The sequence below is a fragment of the Phodopus roborovskii genome, unplaced genomic scaffold (genome assembly GCF_943737965.1).
Source record: "Phodopus roborovskii unplaced genomic scaffold, PHOROB, whole genome shotgun sequence".
NCBI lineage: Eukaryota > Metazoa > Chordata > Mammalia > Rodentia > Cricetidae > Phodopus > Phodopus roborovskii.
The window spans coordinates 3662501-3679758 of NW_026126480.1; the positions used below are offsets into that span (position 1 = coordinate 3662501).

At 38.1% G+C, this 17258-nt stretch overlaps 1 protein-coding gene across 6 annotated transcripts in view; it reads left to right on the plus strand.

The window, feature by feature from the left end:
- Dlg2 (discs large MAGUK scaffold protein 2) overlaps positions 1–17258 on the plus strand; it is a 1341778-nt gene that overhangs the window by 351733 nt on the left and 972787 nt on the right. For 5 of the 6 annotated variants that reach the window (XM_051192230.1, XM_051192225.1, XM_051192227.1 and 2 more), the window contains exon 2: positions 12173–12334. In XM_051192230.1, coding sequence (XP_051048187.1) covers positions 12173–12334 — 162 coding nt within the window. The remainder of the gene's footprint in view (positions 1–12172; positions 12335–17258) is intronic. The other variant, XM_051192231.1, reaches the window with a different exon arrangement.

Sequence of the window (17258 nt, forward strand, 5' to 3'; positions counted from 1 at the left end):
GGGAGTGTCAGTTGCAGTGTTTCAGAAGATACTTACTCCAGTTATAAATAATTTGGGGTGATTTGACTGTGTTTTGATGGGATGATATGTGAGAAGATGAAAAAGTAGAGGAAAGAAACTGACTGAGTAAGAAAAGGTGAAAAAGAAACGGCAAGTTTGTGTATTCTTGAGAGAGAAGTAAGAGCCTGATGGGAGAATTAGCCATGGAATGAGCAAAAAGGCAATAGTGATGATCCTGGCTGAGGAGTCCAGATGGTATGTTCGTTCTTTCACTGTATGTCAGAAGGGGTCTACAACAACCATGGCTGCAGCACCCCTCCCTTCTTTGAGGGAGTCTCAATCCTATGGAATCAACTTGACTTCACTCTGATGGAAAGCCATGTTCTGCCAACTTTGCTGGACACATCTCTAAAAGGTATGGGAGGGAAAATGTGGAGGAGTCACCTCCATCTGGGAGGCAGAAAAATACCAGGATCATTGGCCAGGTTCCTTCTATTTTTAATTTTCCTCTTTGCATTCGCCAGCCCATCAAATAAGGAGGAGTCATGAAGACCTCAACTTCTAACTCAAAGGTCTGAAGTACTTACTGCACACAGAAGAAATATCTGTGTAAGAGACCAAGAAACACGCAGCATTTATCTATGAAATTGATGAAGGTAGCACCAGTGGGGTCACAGAAGAAGCATGGATCTCAGCTTCTCCACTTAGTGGCATGAAAAAGTTACTTAATTTCTCTCTACCTTTGTGTTTCTGACAGAAAAATAAAGGAAATAACATAATATCTGCTCATTACACTCAGGAGCTTTTATAAGAAACATGACATATTAAAGACTTTATAGTGAACACAAAATAGCATTTTGTAGTAGCTCATTCAATTACCTATTTGAGCCCCTCGATCAATTCTAAAATGCATTTGCAAAGACATTATATTATGTATGTGTTTTTTTCTAATATTTAAATATCACCATAAAGAAGCATAGCATATAAAACAAATGTATTTGTGGAAAAACTAACATTAATACACTAGTCTAATTATAAAAAATATTCTTTAACTGGAAACTATTGCCAGCATTAAGTTCTTAACTTCTGCTTTCATCCTTCCCCTATCCTATCTTCCTATTTCATAGATACAATGGAATAGAGGCAGGTGAATCAGAGCATGTAGATGGACCACATTTTTTTCACCAGCTCCATAGACAACTAAGAGAGGTTGTGTGCTCTGGCCATGGTATCATCACCATTATACAGGATTATTCATTCTGACAAAAAAGAAACAAAGCATAATGAGGGCCCAGAAGATGACTTAACGGTTAAAAGTATGTACCACTTTTGCAGAAAATTCATGTTTTGTTCCTAATACCCAGTTAGGGCATCTCACAAATGCACATGTCTCCAACTCCAGGGTATACAATGCCTCTGGTCTCTGTAGGCACTATATATATATATATATATATATATATATATATATATATATATAGAGAGAGAGAGAGAGAGAGAGAGAGAGAGAATAAAGTTTAGTCTATTTACTTAAGAAAGCATGTTGAAGGAAAGGAAACAGTCAAACAATCAAATTCAACTGGAGCATGAACCCATTCTTTCTCAGTTCTTGCTTTGTATTAACTTCTGAATTTCTGACACTGTAAATTTAGTGATTAGGACATACCACTCATGAGAAATATTTGTTGGATGAATGAATGATAATGTTTCATGCTAGAAAGCAATTTTCATCTCTGAGTGTCATAGAGGAAGTACAAACAAACAGGTACCTGGAAAACGATTGAGCCAGGCACACAGCCTGATCGAACAAGTCCAATCTGGATATGTGGTTTTATTCTGGGGTATGAGATATGGTTGGAAAGCTTGCACATGGACTTAACTAACTCCATAGGCAGGTCCTGAGCAGAACTGATAATCATAGGCAAAAGAGGACAGTACATTGGCCTAGATGTAAATGTGAGCAAAATGAGTCCCATATATTCAAACAGAAATAGCATCTCCTGAATCTTTAGTGCATCAGAGCGAGGACTTTGCATCTTGTTCTGCCTGTGTTCAGATGGTTTGTGCTATTTTCTAGCATTCTGTGATGTCTACAAAAGCCTGGTGGATGTCAGCTACCTCCAATACAGGCATGGCCAACCTGCCATGCACTAGGTAGGGTCTCCTTAAATATGGTACTTGAGAAGGTGCCTGTTTGACATTAATGAGGAAATAGGAAAATACTTTGAGTTACTAAGCATGTACCTGAAGAGAGGGCTTGTGCCAAAAAGTCCATGTTTCTTACTGAAGGTAGTCATATGAAACCATATTGTATTGTGCCAGTCTCAGAAAGATAAACACAATGTTTTTTTAATTGTAGTCCTATATTTTATATAGATGCATAAAACCGTGTGTGTGGTATAATGTGAGCAGGGGGACAAAAAGAGAGGAAGGGAAAGCGCAGAAGGCCACATGCTCACTGTATAGTACATACATGTATTAAAAATGACCTTATATAATACAGCACCAGGCTACAAAAAATGTTTATTCATATTATCTAATTAGCTTCCTATACTAACAACTTTCATGTCCTATTAGCCCAATTTTTAAAAGCATGAATGAGTTGCAGAGAGCTTCCACAGTTGCCAGAAGCCATATCACTTGTTAGCGGTAGAAGCAGAATTGAATCCCAGGAAATGGAGGCCCAGAGAATTGCGGTCGCTTGATTAAGCGTATTGCTGAAGAGAACATTTTCTCTTTTCATGGGTTCCAAAGCTTCCTGGGCAGTGTAGGTTTCTCTCTTCTGTAGAGCCTTTCACTGATGTTGTAAACTCACAGCTGGTGGGTTGAATCAGGCAGAGACTGCCCACGGGATCTTACTGTCCTCCGATGAATCCAGTAGCAGTGATCCATGGAACATTACTCAGATAGCATTTGAAGTTTTGCTTCAAATGAACAAACTAATTACTGGGCCCTTTTTGAAATCGTTGCTTTGATTTGTTAGTATTGAACCCACTTGACTTCAAAGCTGATCCTCCACAGTCAGTTCATTCTTGGCTCCTTCTTCCTATGTTTCTCAGCTAGCAGTGACTGCCCTGGTCTCTCTCCACCCAGCTCCCCAAATTAACTCAGCAAAACTTGAGTGAATGTTTTCTAGGACCAGAGAACTTTCCCCCTTGCCACAAAACACAATGGACCTTCTACACTTCAACACCAATACGTGATCATTTTTAAGTGTTCTGCTTTGTTAATTATTTTAATTCCTTCAAGTAATAAATGTAGTTTATTACAGAATTAGCAATCATTTAGAAATAGGCACTATAAGTATCTTAGTATTTAACGATTCTGGGCTTTTGTCCTTTCTCCCATATACTTCAGTGTGTTTTAGCCTGCTTATTTGAGATTACTACTCAACTCTATGTAACCTGCTAAGTCTGAAGGAGCACTGCTTGAGATGGCTTCACCTCCGTGTTGTACTTTTCTTCTTGCTCTGCCTGAGTGCTAGCAAAACAGGAAACTCTTTCAATTCCCTTCTTGTGTGTGTAACTGCATGTTTTAATGTTGTCCCGTCCAGTCCCACATCTGCTTATAAAATAATTACTCAGAGGCTTAATATTAACTATAATTGTTGATTGCTCAGCTTATTACTGGCTAACTGACATTTAAATTAATCCATTTCTATTAATTTGTGTATTGCCACATGGACATGGCTTACCTCTAGTACACTGACATGTTGTTCCTTGGGTGACTGGATGGCATCTATCCTGACCCTGCCTTCTTTCTCCCTGTATCCCTGCTTGGATTTCTCACCTAGCTACATTCTTCCCTGCCATGGGCCAAAGCAACTTTGTTCATCAACCAGTAAAAGCAACATATATCTCACATCATGTGTGTTGCCAGGTTTGTTTTCTTTCTTTAAAATCTTCTGCTCTAGAAAGAACCAAGCAACACTTCCAGTGTCACCTGTAATGTTATTTCTCTAACACGTGACTATGGTGCCTGTCACTTAGTAGGTGTTCAGTAACTCTGTTGTATTTATAGGCAATGATATAGGCTGTGTCATAGATTAATGGAAACAGATTTAAAATCTGAGAAGAAAAAATGGTAGAATTATTTCTCTAGTTTCTATCACTTTTGAAATCATTACTAATCATGTACAGCATCTAATGTCCTAGTTTAAAAAAGAATGAAACTCCCTAGTGATAGCAGGCCAGGGCCAAGGCTCTCTCCTAAGTTTTCCCATGCATTCTGTCACTTGGCTGCCCAGTGGGTAGGAATGCTGCTCCTCTCACAGTGAAGATGTTAAGTATCCGAGTTCAGGAGTTTCCCAGGCTTACATGGTGGGTGAATGACTGGGCGTCTCTTCAGAACATGCCTCCCAGCCACTGCCTTAGTTCATTGTCATCAGGAATGCAACCATAAGAGACATATTTGGAGAATAATTATTCGTATTTTCTTTATCTTTCTGATAGAAATAGACATATGAAAATTTCACTCTTGGAAATGACTCCCCCTCCTGCCCCCTTAATAACGTAGCTGCAAAATGCAAAATTATTGAGATTTCATAAAAGTGAGGAGTTAAGATTTGTCAAGAAGCTTAGTGTATAACAGGAATGCAGTTTTGTTCTCAGTTTGTATACTTCTGTGAAATAAATTCTGTTCTCTCCATGTCTACCTGCAATTGGGTAAATTCCAGAGACACTACACAACTTCTCAGTTTTCTCTCTGGTAGCCAGCATCAGAACAGAAGTTTGGACTTGTGTTTCCATAGCTAGAACAGATAATCCCCCAATTCTATTTTGACTGCAACTAGCAATCAGAAGGTGGCTGTCATGAAACACATCATCAAGGTGTATTTAACACTTTAAAGACTATCTGAACCTCTTTCTTTCTCACATGGAAATCAGAATGACAACATCTTCTTTGTCCAGTTCTTCTGTGAAAAACCAAAGGAAAGAACTTTTAAAAATACCTCTTTATTTAAAACAAAATCATCCTAACTGTATGTTACCTTATATAAATTTATTTAAGCCATCCTAGCTGTATACCACCTTTTATTAATTTACTTCATAGCGCCACACCCATTACTTTTCCACATCTCAGTCCGGGGTTCCATTTTGACACACTCAAAGGACTCAGATCTGTGTAACTCATTGGTGACTCCATGGATGAATCTGCCTTTCATCTTACGTGGCCTTAGCTCAGGAAAAAAGCTGCACTCTTGACTGGGCTTCCAGAATCTTCTGTGGACAGATGGAGGGCAGCCCAGAGTAACAGTAGGGTCTCATGTAATTATTTAAATCATCAGTGCTTTAAAAAGAATCTTGAGAGCCATTAACTATTCATGAAAGCATCCTTCCTGGCAGCTTCTCCATTGTAGGTAATTACAGAGGGTTGAAAATATCTGAAGTTGCTTGGAAGCACACAAGCTCTGTCAGCTGCAAGCAGACAGCTGATTTGTAATTTAATTAACATCCTGGCTTGTCCTGTTCTTTGTGGCAAAAAGCAGAAAAGTATTTCCTTTTAGTTGTGAAATTTTTCTGAAAAAAAAAAATTCAAATGAAGCATCTGGAAGAGCAGCTCATCTCCCACACTGGTATTCTTGCTCGCATCATGCTCTAAATCTGATCAAAATTCTTCTTTCCAGTGCTCACTGGGCTAAGCTTCACAGCTGACTGTGGGAGCTTTACTGAAAAGGTGTTAGCACTTTGGGAAGGAGTGTGTGTGGTCAGTAAGTGTTGACCTACAGAGCAATTAGGGTCAGTCAATGGGGTAGGCAAGCTATACATTAAGAAAGAAATCAAAGAAATGAATGTCAAATTTAAAAGTGGTTGTTTTTGCATGTCCCCTGAAAACACAGAAAGCAAAGAGCAATGTGGTAGGAGATGAAGACTCAGGGAAAAAACAGTGAGAATTATGTAATGTCTGTCTTGCCCTTATTCTTCCTCCCATTCCATCACACCTAGGAAGAGGAGAGAGAACCCTAATCCAGTCAAAGTGGCATTCAAATAATTTATTTTAAATTAATGAAGTGAGTATAGAAAGACAATCAGCAAGGTGACCTGTTCACTATGCTGAGCATTTGTCATCTCCTCTTTCTTCTGTTCCTTGTTGTAATGGCCTCCTCCTTCTACTCACCCCTGTCTTCTTCCCATTCCTCCTTGTCCACTCATTTATCCTTGAGATGAGGCAGTAAGTAAGAAAAACTGCAGCAGATGCAAGGCATGGAGGGGCCACAGATCACAAATTGGCCAGAGGAAACTAGGAAGGAACTGGGAAAGGCCCAGCTCTATATATGAAGGCCTCCAATAAGTAAAATGTTAAAATTATCAAACTATAAAAATAACATGTTACATATCACAAGAAGGCAACTGCAGTTTTGCTCAAGTGTGGCAAATCTTTTTGCAGGAAATGAAAGCCCTTCCTTTTCTGTGGTTCTGTTTTTTTTTTTTTTTTTTTTTTTAATTAGCTTCCTCCTCCCTGGTGTTTTTTCTTTTCTTTCTTTTTTTTTTTTTTCTGTGTTATGAGTCTTATTTACATATTTCCTAGGAATCATCACTTCCTTTGCAGATTTGTTATTTATTTCATATTCTTACTGACTCTACACTTCTCCTGAAATAGGTTGTTCCTGTTTGTGAAATAACTCCTTTTTCAGAGAAGTTTTCTCTCTTTAAAGGCCCTAAGTCAAAGTCAACTGACTGTGGTATGTCCTGAGTGAACATTATGAGAGATAAAAGTAAAGTTTTGGTTTTGATCCTTGAAGAGCTTAGCCGACAGAAGGAAATGTGATTCAACACAAAGCATAATCTTCAGTACAATTCACAGAAACAATGTTGAGCAATTCTTACATATGAGGTTGCTATAAAGAGTTAGCATTAGTTCTTTATCTTGCAACTGTTTTGTAGCATAGCTTTAAGCCTTAAATAGCAATCCTCTTTCATATTCTTTGCAAAGTGTTTTCAGGTTGTATCTTCTAGCTGTAAGATATCACAGTATCACCAGGAACTCAGAAGTACACAAGTTATGTTCTAGCTTTACTCGGTTACTGGGATATTGATTTATATAACTTTCTACCCTTTCTCTTCTTCCTCTCTCCCTCCATTTCTATTTCCCTAATTCTCTCCTCTGGCTTTCTCCTCTCTGCCAGTGTCATGCCAACCTCTGCTACAAGCAGGAAGGAGGGAGTAGAATACTTTTTGTTTAACAAAAGATAAACAATTTATATTTATGAGAACTTGGCACATTTCCAGGCTCTGGAACTGTGATCTATGTTGCCAGCACAGATCCACCTTTCAAATTGCTATGTTTATGTTCCTCTGGATTCTAGGCACTTTGGAATGGTTCTGACTCACACATTGCTATCAGTAGAATGAACTGAACAGGCTCTAGCAAGACTTTATTTTAATCCATTCATGTGATAGTCTGTGGTAGATAAAAAGAGGTAAAGATATTTTCATGTCTGTTCTGTTTAGTGGGATTTTTTTTATTAGATGAACCATAGCTTTGATCAGATAATTTAAAGTTAATTCCATTAAACTCATAGATATTGGTCTCCCACTTCATGTCATGTAGGCACTGAAGTGTAAGAGATATCAAGGCAATCACAAACTCTAGATATATGGGCACACAATTATAATATAGCTGTTATTCACTGATTAGAATCAGTGCAGAGGATACAAGGGGTGGGGGAAATCTCTTGATATTCCTTTCAGTCAGAGAATGTTTCCAATGAAGCAATACCTGGTCTGATTATTGGAGATATAAAAAGTTTATTTGTTGGAATGCAATGCTAAAGGGAAGCTTACACTTAAAAACAGAGAGGAGTCCTGAAGACAGAGAGAAAATGCTCCAAATGAAATTAGCGTAAGAAAGACAGTACCATAGTACCCCCAGTCAGCAGCACTATTCCTGCCTCTCAGTAAAAATGAAAGTATTAATGTTTGATAACAAAGAATATTTTTCCCCCAAGCAGAGTCTTCTCTAATAGATCACATGGAGGCAATGAGCAGAGAAGAGTAAAGCATAAATTTCAAAATAGAGGCCTTTTCTAAAGTCCCCCTTCTTTCTTACTACTAAAATGCCCACACCAAAAGGAACCCTGAGTGGGATTAGCAACTAGCCAAGGATCCATAGAATAAAATATGACTCAGAATTTTCTCCAGCTGACCCTATCAGGATATGGCCTCAACAGATTGTTTATTGTCCTTTGTTAGATGAGTACTTTGGGACTGTGATTTTTCACAACAGTAGAGTTTCTCTTTAATATGGGAGTTAATTTTTCAGGCAACTCCTAGGTACATCTGAGAGGGGAATCTTTCATCACCCAAGTGATACCTTCTCAAGAAGGGAGGAGATATAAGCTTTGAAAAGATATTTCTATGGATTTGGATAGGGGAAAAATAACATATTCCATAAATCACAACGATCTCATTGTTACTTCTTGTGATTTCTATTCTTTTTTGTTTCAAGGTAACTATATCATTAAGGCTGGCCTTGAAATTGTGGCTGTAAAAAAATATGCCTTTGTACAGGATGCATGTTCTCTTTGTATAACATTCGAGATCCCATTTTAAAGTGTAAAGCTTCAAGCAAAGTTGATTTTCACCCATTTTTTGCTTCCATAGAACTTGATTACACATATGGTTATCATTGCTGTGTATAGTGGTGTAATTGTGTGTAAGAACAACTCAATTAAAATCTTGCACCATTCTTAACTACAAATCTACAGTTTTATTAATTTATAGTCTCAGCAAATGGAGAAGTGAATAATGAGGAGAGCACAATGTATTAAAAATATGATGTCTTTGTTATGTGTTGAGCAAACAATAGCTTTGTGATTTTCCTTAAACCTGGTTTTATAATTTTTTTTATAATTAAAGAAGTTACATCTAGTAGCCAAAAATTGTTCTGTATCTCAAGTTGCTAAAATCTACCCATTCCCTCCCATTTCCTCAAAAGGCATGCACATCTTCATTCAGCAAATACTTGTTGAACATACACTATCAGGACTTGGCTAAGGAGTTTGAGATATGAGGGTGAGCACTGACAATTTGTTTTCAAACTTCAAAATGAACAGAAGCAGACACCCACACCTAAACACTGGAATCCAGATGCAGAGAGGGAGGACAAGACCAGGCTACAGAAACTCACAGAGACAGCTGACCTGAACAAGGAGGAGCTTATGAACCCCCCCCCCAGACTGATAGCTGGGAAACCAGCATTGGATTGACTCAGACCCTCTGAACATGGGTCTCAGTTAGGAGGCCTGGGCAGTCTAAGGGACCTCTGACAGTGGAAGCAGGATGTATCCCTGGTGCACACAAGGACATTGGGAGTACATTCCCCATGGAGGGATACTCCTTTAACCTAGAGGCAGGAGGGAGGGCCTAGTCCCTGCTCCAAATGACTTGACAGATTTTGTTGACCCCTCCTGGAAGGCATCACACTCCCTGTGGAGTGAAGGGGAATGGGATGGGAGGGTATTCAGGGCGCATGGGAGGGAAGGAGAGAGGAAAGGAGGGAAGGAAGGAGGGAGAGAGGAAGGGAGAGGGAACTGGGATTGATAGAAAAATAAGAAAAAACAATGAACGGGCTTGTGGAAAAATGAAAATGCATATTTATCATAAATGATTGTTACATAGCAAACCAAGGAGCTATGAGAACATATTAAGGATGAAAGAGCTATGAGAACATATTAAGGATGAAAGGGTTGACATGTATTATATCTAAGGACATGTTAAACAGTCTTCAATAATACAACTTGGCTTTTTGAGAAAGGTATTGCTATGTAGCCCACTGGCCAGGAGCCTGGGCATGCCTCAAACTCACAATTCTCTTGCCTCAGCCTCCCCTGTGCTTGTATTAGAGATATGCCAGCACCATGCCTGGTCACACCATATACACTTAAGGATTGTGTATATTTTGCAATAGTTAAAGAAAACTTTAGACCGATTCATGAAGTTAATGTAGTTTATAATTACTTATATGAGCATGGTGAGAAAAGGAATTGAGAAATCACTGAGGTTTGGCTAATGCCGTGGTAATAGCAACAGAAGGAAATTTGAACCCTGTCCTATAGTCAATGGCAGTCATGGTGCATTTTAATGACTTCATATTGGAAATTCAGAATGACCCTGGGGCAGAGTAGAAATAGATGGAAAGTTCATCAAGGTGGTTCATATAGATGCTGTTGCTATGGCCAATAGAGAGCTGATGGGCACCTAAACTTGGTTAGTGATGACACTGGTTAGTGTTGGGAACTGGGAGGATAATGGTAGAATAGGTATAAAATTGATTTAGGATATAAGACAGGTCAATGGTAGGGAGTGAAGGAGAAAATAGCATCCAACTAACTCCTACTTTCTGGCTGTGGAAACTGTGATAATGCCTCCACGAGAAAGAGCAAAAAGGGAGCTGAAAAAATGAAAGCAGGCATAGACATGACATTTGTAGACAAATGTTAGCCCATGCTTCTAAAGGGGACTGATTCCTCATATTATTTGTGGCACTAAAAAGACAGAATCATGATATTTTCAGTTTACAAAGATGTTCAAACCTTATCTCAGTGTCTGTTCTCAGTGGTGGTTTTCTATCAGACTCCAAATGAATAACCAGAGTTAGTTTCATCTGCTTTGGTGGAAAGACAGTGGATGATACATAATAAAGAGAAGATTCAGGTTACTCAAACCTGGACAGGAATTACCATATTCAATATTTCTCTAGATTATGACCTTAACCTCCACAAAGGTTATTTTTGTCAATAATGACTATAATTGAAGCAGAATTCAGGAATCCTTTGTCAACTGGAATTATGGCACTGTTACACTTTTTTGTGTGTTTGTTTTTATTTATTTATTTACTATACTTTGAGGTGTATACTGCTTTGAGCATTACATAGACTCACCAGAAATGCATGTACTGATAATTTGCTTCTAAAAATAGATGCCAACGTGAATTATTAATCCTGAGTTGGCTTTTGTTATTCTCAAAGTATGAGTCACACTGATGTCCAACACAGCATATTTTCATCTTAAAAATAAGTGAAAATATCTTCAGAATAAGAGAGAATTTTGGTGACCTGATGTGCTAACAACAGAGAGGCACTAGGAGCAGATTCAATGTAGAGTGAAATTTGAGAGGACACTCATGACAGTGTCTGGATCCCTGATCCCAATGCCCATGTGTAATGCATAGGACACACAGACCAATCAAGACCAGTGAACAGTGCGCTAAGTGGGTTGGGAGTTGGATATAGAATGGTCTCCTTTTCTTTCTCTACATGACCAAAGACTTTGAAACAGTATGCTTCACTAAAGGGACAGTGAGATAGCAAGATCCAGATTCCCAGTCCCTGGAGACTGAAACCATGGGTGAAGTTGGGGCGCATCTAACAAGAATGGTTGAATTCCCTCAGACTGTTTCTTGTTGACCCTTTTCTCTCCAGGCAATCTTTCTGAGATCCACATGGAAATCTCTAGCAGTAGCCTTTGCCAGAGGATGTTCTTGCTGTTGTGGGGATGCAGAGGACTAGTTAATAAAAAGGGAAAGGAAACTAGAGAAGGAAGTCTCCCTTCAGCCTCCAGGAGTCATCTGAGTGAACTCTTGCTTGATTTTTAAGTTCTTTAAAAATATTTTAATTCCTAGAAATTGTAATATTTGTCCTAAAATGCAACAAACCCAAGTCAATGTTCTTCATATGTTTGAACTAAAGAAAGAACAATTATCTTCCCTTTCAAGCTCATAGAAATACTGTGGGTAGCATTTTTTTCCTCATTATCAAGGGAAATTTAAACTTTCAACAGATCCATCAGCAAAATTAAATGTATGAGTAACTATATATCAGAGTTCTAATTTCTTGCTCTGATCTTTTCTCTCCATCCATGACTGAACTGCATTAGCACCTCAGTAGCTAGTCTTGCTTTGTGTAGGACTATCTCCTCTCTGTTTAAGTACATGTTCTCAGTCTTATTTGTTTGTAGTTTTTCTTTGTGTCAGAAATAGAATATATTGCCGTGACAAAAAAAGATAAGCTTAATATTGATGAAGTTTTAGTTGGATTTGACCAAACTCTGGAAGAGTGTGCAGCCAAACATATTACAAAGCCAACAGTAGTCATGCAGTATGCCCTGATAAAACCAAACTGTCTGAATCCTATCCTAACACTGATGCACCTTTTTCCTCTTTGCTTTTCCCCTAGAAGTATCGATACCAAGATGAGGACGGTCCACATGATCATTCCTTGCCTCGGCTAACCCACGAAGTAAGAGGTCCAGAACTGGTGCATGTATCGGAAAAGAACCTCTCACAAATAGAAAATGTCCATGGATATGTCTTACAGTCTCACATTTCACCTCTGAAGGTAAATCTGATTACTCTTTCTATTTCATAGCTGGTGAATTGTGTCAATCCTGATTGCTGAATTCAATTTTGTGGGCCTTATTGGATGAGGATTTTTTGTTTGTCTGTTTGTTTTTATTTTTTATTTTTCATAATTGTGGCTATTGGTTGGAGAGATGCTTTCTGTGGTTTGGAACCCAACCTGGTAATTCTGGGAAGTATTTTTATTTCCATTGTTTGAATGTCTGGAAAATCCTTTTAGCTGTTGAAAAAGGTCTAAGCAAAGATTCAGGAATGAAAACTTGACAGATTTAAGAGTGATCCCAGTGCAGAAGAAGAAGGGTATCTATCCACTGGGGTAAATGGTATGTTGTATGGGCTATCTTTTTCCAAATTGGTGGGATATTTTGCTGCTTGTGTATATAAACAGGAAGAAGGGATCCTTCTGGCTTATGTGGAGTCTGCCATGTGTTCTATAGGGCATCTGTGTATGCCTCCTGGGATCCCAAGTCTATGTAAATGTGTTTAAAGCCTGCATAATAAGGACAGGGGGAAAACATATTGGCACACCATGGTTTGCTCAAATGCTTTCCTTCTATCAGCATGTCTAATCTCAGATGAAACAAAGGAAATAAATATATCCTAATCACATCTAATGATTGCCTTGCTGTCTAAACTGAAACTGAAAATGCAGGAGATGGCTCACCAACACTTCAATTTTATTTCAGAAAATTGGTTTGCAAGGTGCCTTTCTATTTGGTGTCATATTTTCCCTGACACTTTTTACTTTTTAAATTTTAATTATACACAATTTTTGATCAATGATATTTGAGAAGAGACAATTCAATTAGAATAAGAAGTTTCTATATTCCTTGCATGCTATTTTATCTACAGATCTTTCCTTTCACCTGCATCTGTACTCTAAGGATCAAACTTTGGTTAACATACTTATGTAGGGGGCAACTTTATCCACTGACCTATGTTACCAGCCCAAATCCAATGGTTTTATATTGGCTTTCCTGTAATTTATTGTGTACTCTGTTCTTCACCAAGTTTTATTGGTTTTTATGATTATACCATAGTGTTGATTTTTATTGAAGTTTCCACATATCAGATTTTAAAGTATCATGTATGTATAATAAGATTCTCATACAAAATGCCAAAAATAGAAATATTTTTTTTCTTCTCTGGTTGAAGCTATGAGTTCAGAGTAGATAGCCTCCAAGGTATTTGGAAAGAAAAGAACAGTTTGCTCAGGACTCCTATTCTGAAGCCATGAGATAGCCCTTGTAAGGCAAGAATTTTCTTGTCTTGAGCATCTTAGAGATATTACACTAAACAGGATGTGCTTTTAGACAGTCTCGGCAGGAAAGACTGTAATATGTTCCTCTGACAGCAGTTATAGAAATAAACATTTATACCTTTTTAAGACAGTCAGCCCTGTATATGGGTCCCTCCATGGCTGACTCAGGCCACTAAGTTTAGCTAATGAAATACTCAGAAAAGAGAGCCACAGGAAGGGTGCAACACGCAGTAGCCAGGAATGTTAAGTCCAAGATCATGCATTTCCATAGAGACAGGACTAATTTCCTTGTCAAGATGGTAGGAACTTGTTCTATTATATCAGTTCAAGTGTTTGGAAAACCAGCATGTTGTTTTCACACAAAGGAAAGCTACTAAAATCAGGAAAATGCAAAGCACATACAAATGCTCAATTAGAAATGTGTTTTCAACTTCATTACTTCTCTTGATCTGTCCAGTGTTCCTGGGTCAAACATTATAAGGAGGCAAGAGGAAGGAGGCACAGCACAAGGTCAAAGAATGTCTCCAGAATTCCCCTGAGCAACCCAGGGAGTTCTCTGGTATTAATTAGGAATTTGCATACGGCATATCAAAAACAGAGTATGAGATTGCTTGGTAACCATTTAAATATCACACTGAGTAACCTCTAACTCATCTGCTGACTAATCTTAGCATTACAATTTTTATATCAGTTTTCTGCTCCTCCTATCACCTAATGCCTCAGTCCTAAGATTCTTGTCTTTAGTGCCTGTGTGATAAATTGGTTTGCTTAGCTACTTTTCATTAAAGTGCCTGGGCCAGTGTGAAGTATGGAGTTGGAAAGAAGCATGCACTTTAGCAATAAGTTTAAAACAATTTGTTTTGCTTGCCACAAGATGGGGATGCTTTTCTTCAGATACCATCTAGAATGTTCCATAAATGAAACAAGTTCATAACCACAATAAAAACTGAATTGGCATATAGTAAAGCATGAGGAATTTTCTCTTCAGTTTATGTCTTTTTGGTAAGTGTTAACTGTGGGTCAGTTTACGGACTGGCAAACAACATGGGTTTAAATATGCATATAACATCCCTATGAGGTTGGGTTATAATTACTTGTTAGTCATTCTGTCTGCAAACTCAGACCTTCTATCTTAAATACTATGGGACCTGGGTGCCAGGGTGCTTTGTGGTGAGTATTTATTAGTGAGCAAGTGATGGAGAGAGGGTTTAATTTCTATCTTATGGAATTTCATTGTCCTAAATGCCATAATTTCTCATATATCAACACAGCTGAAATCTGTCTGTATACAACAACCTGCAGTATCTTGTCATTAAAATTGATGTCACTTCCTAGAGTACATTAAAATTCCTGATAATTGTCTTATTATTAGTTAAATGTTGTATGATTTCACAATACACGAATATTCTAAGCTAGAATTTGGAGCAAATCCCTGGATTTGTTTCTTTGTGTTGTAATAACTGACTATACCCATCTTTCTCTACATCAGCACCTGTTATTTCAGTAAGTCCAGATTTTGTTATTTTCTTTCAGAATTGAATATGGGTATATAAACCATCATGGGGGTCAAAGACAAATAAATACACTTTGGAGTCCTAATTTGTCCTTTTCAGACTCTGTAACTTTTGGGGAAATGCGCAGCATTTCTGAGATGCTAGTAGTATAAGCATTAAGAAAAAGAGATATTGTGTGTGTTGGTTGATTCATTCTTGCAATCATCTTTTACTTCCTCCTGTCAACTGTATTTCTATGTATTGCAGTGAGATATAAAGAACTTGTCTATAGGTTTCTTACATGCTGCAGTTAGATTTTCAGGTTGGACACTGGCACATAAACTACATCATTTTGTGTGTAGTAAAATAAGAAAGAAGAGGCAAATCATCCTAAGAACTAGAATTAATTGTTAATGTTTTCCCCTATGGCTGAATAGGAGGTGAATATGATCAGAGAAAGAACTTTAGAGGGATTTATAGAAAATAATGAGTGAAGGTTAAAGTTGCCCTTAAGTCCAGAAGTTGTATAACAGTGGCCAAGAATTCTGGGAACTGAAGGTTCTTGAATGGGAAAGAAGGGTGAAATGATATCTGCAAATTACAGAGAATTGGGTGAGTGCAGGGCATGCCATAAAGCAAGGGGGAGAAGAGGCAAAGAATGACCTCTGGTGGAGTTTGGACTTCACCTTCTAAGTAATAAGGAATGTCTGCAAAGTTTACTATGGAAAATGACATAGTCCTACTTGCAAATTCCACAATTACTCATGTAATATAATGACGTTGAGGAAAAACTGGAAGAGAGTGAGATCAGAATCAAGGACATTCTCAAAGAAGGTAAGGTGGGTGAGCTATGGGATAGTGTAGAAGCACTGAGCATGAAGAACAATGAAATTGACAGTTTAGGAAATAAATCATCAGGTCTCTGAGACCTATTAAATATTGAAGTTAAAAAAAGAGAGTGGTAAACTTAAATTATGCTTCCATTTTTACTAATTGCATAAAAAGAAGTATATAGAATGGATTAAATTGTCATCGTAAGCAACTCACTCATAGAGCATGTTTGAAGCCTCAGATGTGATTCCTGCTTACCCCCCCCCACCAAAAAAACAGAGGAAAAAGATGAAGAGGTTAATACATAAATAGAAATACACAAATCTTCCCTGTAGTATAAGCTGTATGAGTAGGGTTCAGAATGGGGAGGAATATAGAGGACCGAGATACAGGAGCCACTCTCACCACCCAGGACTTTGTGGGAACAGGGGGACTTACAGAGATCAAAAAGCAGCAACTCACATCACAGTGTTTGCCTGGTATGATTTTTACAATTTTTACTCAAGGTTAAGTAATTGTCATCAAAGAGAGCATGTACTCTACATGTAAGAATATAACCTTCCTCCCATACTGCATTAGTCAGGCAGTAGCTGCCTGTAGGAAGGAAAAATGAACTGAAATGCTACACATGACCCCAGAAGTTATGAGGTCTCAAACTTCAGATGCTAAAAATAGTGCCTATTTGTATGTACTTTCTAGATGTGGTATTTTTAGGAATGCAATGATTAGAAAAACATTTAGCTGATTCTTGCCATTTTTTTCAGTATTAGCAATTCTGGAAAATATAAAACCTGTTCACTTCTGTCTCTTGCCACTAGATGGTGGAAGCAGCTGAGCTGATGATTCTGTGAGCATCTGGTCTTATGGAAAGAAGCTGAGATTTGTGAGGCTAAAGTGAAAAACATGTAGTTAATAAAGAAGGGTTCGGCAGAGGTTCGCATACTTGTGAGCCCAGGCCTGGTAAGAGGAGGTGTCTGAGTGGTCCATAGCCTCATAAAAATCTTTACTGAACCAGAGCTCAAAAACTCCTGGTTGGAATTCCAGGCAAATGGCACCCATCTTGCCTTAATTTTCCCTAATTGGAATGGGCCACAGCAATTTATCCCAAATCTCTTAATTCTTTAGGGTAGATGTTGAAAATAAAGAACAAATTTAAGGAGAATAAGGCCTACAATTTCCTTTCACAATTCAAGAATTCCCTCTAGGGCAGTGATTCTCAACCTTCCTCATGCTGTGACCCTTTAATATGGTCCCTCATGTTGTGATGACCCCCCAATTAAAAGATTTATTTTCATCAATACTTCATAACTGTAATTTTA